At 39.5% G+C, this 3,511-nt stretch overlaps 1 protein-coding gene across 1 annotated transcript in view; it reads left to right on the forward strand.

Moving 5' to 3' along the window:
* Nucleotides 1-1,173, forward strand: part of RP9 (RP9 pre-mRNA splicing factor) — a 68,667-nt gene extending 67,494 nt beyond the window's left edge. Inside the window, exons 5-6 of the mRNA XM_007958252.1 lie at nt 60-121; nt 981-1,173. Of these exons, the coding sequence (XP_007956443.1) occupies nt 60-121; nt 981-1,173 (255 nt within the window). The remainder of the gene's footprint in view (nt 1-59; nt 122-980) is intronic.
* The last annotated feature ends 2,338 nt before the right edge of the window (nt 1,174-3,511 follow it).

Genomic DNA, 3,511 nt, shown 5'->3' on the forward strand with positions numbered 1-3,511 from the left:
TTTTATTTAACTAATGGTCTGTGAGCCCTTACCAAACTTCGATTTTCTCTGACCCCCAGGCACATGAAGATCCCATGTATGACATCATACGAGAGAATAAAAGACATGAAAAGGACATAAGGTGAGGTCATCCTGATGCTAACAATATACTTTTAAAGTTTTTAATTATACAGAATTGAAACAACCATTCCAATATTGGAATAGTTCAGTAAATATGGTACTCTAATTTGAAATATTTGGAGAATAAGAGTACTCAGTATACAGAATTGGAAACAACCATTCCAATATTGGAATAGTTCAGTAAATATGGTACTCTAATTTGAAATATTTGGAGGATAAGAGTAATTAGTGAAGAAGCTGTGTATGGGGAAGGAACAGTGTGTGTGGCAAGGAGCATGTAGGCCTTGTTCTCCTTGGGTTAGCTTACAGCAGTGCACTTGGCCCAGCCCACACACACCAACAGTGGACATTGGCAACCCTCCTTGTGATGGCTGGTTCTGTTGTACATTTGATTATATTGCATGTGACTTAGTTTATTTTCTCCATTGTCTTTAAGGACCTGACCTTTTACTAAATAGTATCCTTAGGACTAATGATAGGGTGAAAAAACAAAAGAGTTTGTTGTTTGCTTTTTCAAATTGTTTGCACTGAGTTATAATTTTTGAAGGAGGTATATTATCTACTATAAAATTGAGCAGTGAGGAATTGGTATAGGAAATCATGCTTCTGTTAGAAGTTATCATTATAAAGGTTATAGGAACATGCAGAAATATTTAGGAAATTGAAAAGAATACAGAATGGCTTGAACACTGGTTTGTATGTAAAGTAGGCATGCATGTGGATAAGAATAGGAAAATATGCAAAAATAAGTACTGTGTTTAGTAATGACTTTTTCTCCCTCAACACTGCTCTTGAATCATAAAAAAGCAAATGTTTGAAAGTTAAAAATCATAGTTTTCTGACCAATTTTATGTGTTTAGGATACAGCAATTGAAACAGTTGCTGGAGGATTCCACCTCCGATGAAGATGGGAGCAGCTCCAGTTCCTCAGAATGTAAAGAGAAACACAACAAAAAGAAGAAGAAAGAGAAACATAAGAAAAGGAAGAAAGAAAAGAAAAAGAAGAAAAAACGAAAACACAAGTCTTCCAAGTCAAATGAGAGTTCAGACTGAGACTGACAAGAACTTGACTTGTTCAGACTTTTCTTGTCAAAAATGAAACACTGGCCAAAGAACAAGGGGAAGAAGAAATTAGAGAGGACATGGGAGAGAGAGAAACCAAGAGACATCACGGCTATGAATTTCACCTGCCTTCCCGTAAGGATCCCACACCCACAGAAGAGGGAGTTTCTCTTCCCAGGTGCTAGTTCTGGACAGTAGCTGATTTCAGTCAGGAAAGCTGATTCATTGTCCTCCTCTCAGCTGGCCACTACTGTTTGTGATTCACTTAAAAGGCCTCCTTCAGGGTGGCAGGACTAGGAATCTATGAGGAAGCTCTTCCCTGGCTTTTCCCCTCCTCAGTGAGGCTACTTAATTCCCACAGATTTCAGGCTTGTGTTTTCTCTGATGTTGAGGATAATAAAAGCTGATTGTTTTATTTATGTAAAAATATTTATTTTTAAATTTTATTTTTGAATAGTAATATACTTACATGGTCCAAATTTAAAACGTACATAAGGTTTAATCATGAAAAATCTTCCTTTCTCTTTGCTCCCCCAGCTACTCAGTTTCTTCCACAATGGCTACCAGTATTTTTCATTTCTGGTGAACTCTTCCAGAAATATTTTACATACCACATATACAACTATTTTTCTCCTTTTTATGCAAATGCTAAGATTTGTCTCAGCATCGTTACTATTGTTGTTAACCCAACAGTGTAAAACAGCACATTGGGCCTTGCTGCATACACAAGGTCTGTTTAAAAACTCCTGGCATGATTGGCTCAAATAAAATTTGAGGCGGTGCCTGTCTTATAATGACAATGAAAAATCGCATGTGGCTATACTCTATTTAATTTGCTTGGATCTTATTGCCAGAGTCCCAAGACTTTTCCAGAGTTTGACTCGAGAGTAAGTCAGTTCTTTGCTGAGCCAAAACTAAGCTGATTCTTCCTCATAACCAAATGCTCCTCATTTAGCAAGGACCGTTGTTGTTTTCAGCAGTCAATCAGGGTCCCAGTAACACACTACTCACATTTCCTGCCTTACTCCCAGGGATTGAATTTATCCCTCTTTACAGAATAATCAATCCAGGACCATGTCAGCTCCTTCTCCAACTCTCATCTGTAGATGTCCCTGGTCTTGCTCTTGGAATAGTACCTCCTGAACAGTCAGTCCAGATTGGAATTGTGAGGACTTTCTGAAAACATTAAAGCCAGTTCATTCAATCATGCCTTGTCCTTGTCATGCTCACCCAGCAGACAAAATATAGCCTTCCAGGCCATTTGTCCTCTCCCATGTGTCTCTGTTTCCTACCTAGCCTCCCTTCCAAAACTTTTCTACTTATCTTCTCTGCAACTATATTGTGTGGTCAACATATTCTTCTATAGTGAAGAATCTAAATCAATGATTCTCAAATTTTGGGTACATCAAAATCACGTGAAGTGCTTGTTAAAATACAAATTACTAGTACTACTCCCACAGTTTCTGATTCAGTACATCTGTGGTGGGTCTTGGAATTTGCATTTCCAACAAGTTCCTATATTATGCTTGTACTGCTGGTCTGGCGACCACAGTTGGGGAGCCACTGCTCTATTTCTTTAACCTCTGACTGATGCCTTTCTCTGCTTGCTGCCATCTCCTTATAAGTAATTGCTGCCCCTTCCCCTCTCCAATTTCATCTGCATTCTGTTTATGTCCTATATTCCATGGTCCATCCCTGCCTATCATCACACTTGACCTGTGGGTCTTTTGCCCTGCTTACAGAGAAGAGCTTCAAGTCAAACTCTGCTTTTAAATCCAGACTGTGGGAGAAAATCATGTAGACTGGTGGCCGTATGAATTCATCATCTCCAAACTCAATTGATCCCAGAAAGCTGATGAGCAAACCAAAAGTTTTCTAATCATCCATTCAAACGTTCTTCAATCCTCAAACTTCTTTCTGCAGTCTCAGTACTCTCTTCTCCTATCCAGAGAGGCCATATGAGTCTTAAGGCCTCCCTCCCTTCACTAAGACTACTACCAGTCCAACATCATAGTTGTGGTAGGCTGAATTATAAATTGGCCTCCAAAAGCCCTGCCCCCAGACCCCTGGACCAGCAGGAACTCACATGAGATCAGGTACCCTGCTTCCAGTTGCCTTCTGGGTAGAGAAAAGCTAATTCTGAGATCAGCCACAAATGTTACTGGAAGCAGATCAGTTACTGCTTCCAGTAACATTTTGGGCTAATAAGACTTAATGGCAGTAGGCACTAAGCTTTATGGAAGCAGACTTCTATATATTTCTCCCATGGAGCGGTTGGTGGTTTCAAACCACTGACCTTTTGGTTAGCAGCCGAGCACTTAACCACTGT

This window comes from Orycteropus afer, unplaced genomic scaffold (genome assembly GCF_000298275.1).
Source record: "Orycteropus afer afer isolate SDZICR_OR568_19922 unplaced genomic scaffold, OryAfe1.0 scaffold00894, whole genome shotgun sequence".
NCBI classification, from domain to species: Eukaryota; Metazoa; Chordata; class Mammalia; order Tubulidentata; family Orycteropodidae; genus Orycteropus; species Orycteropus afer.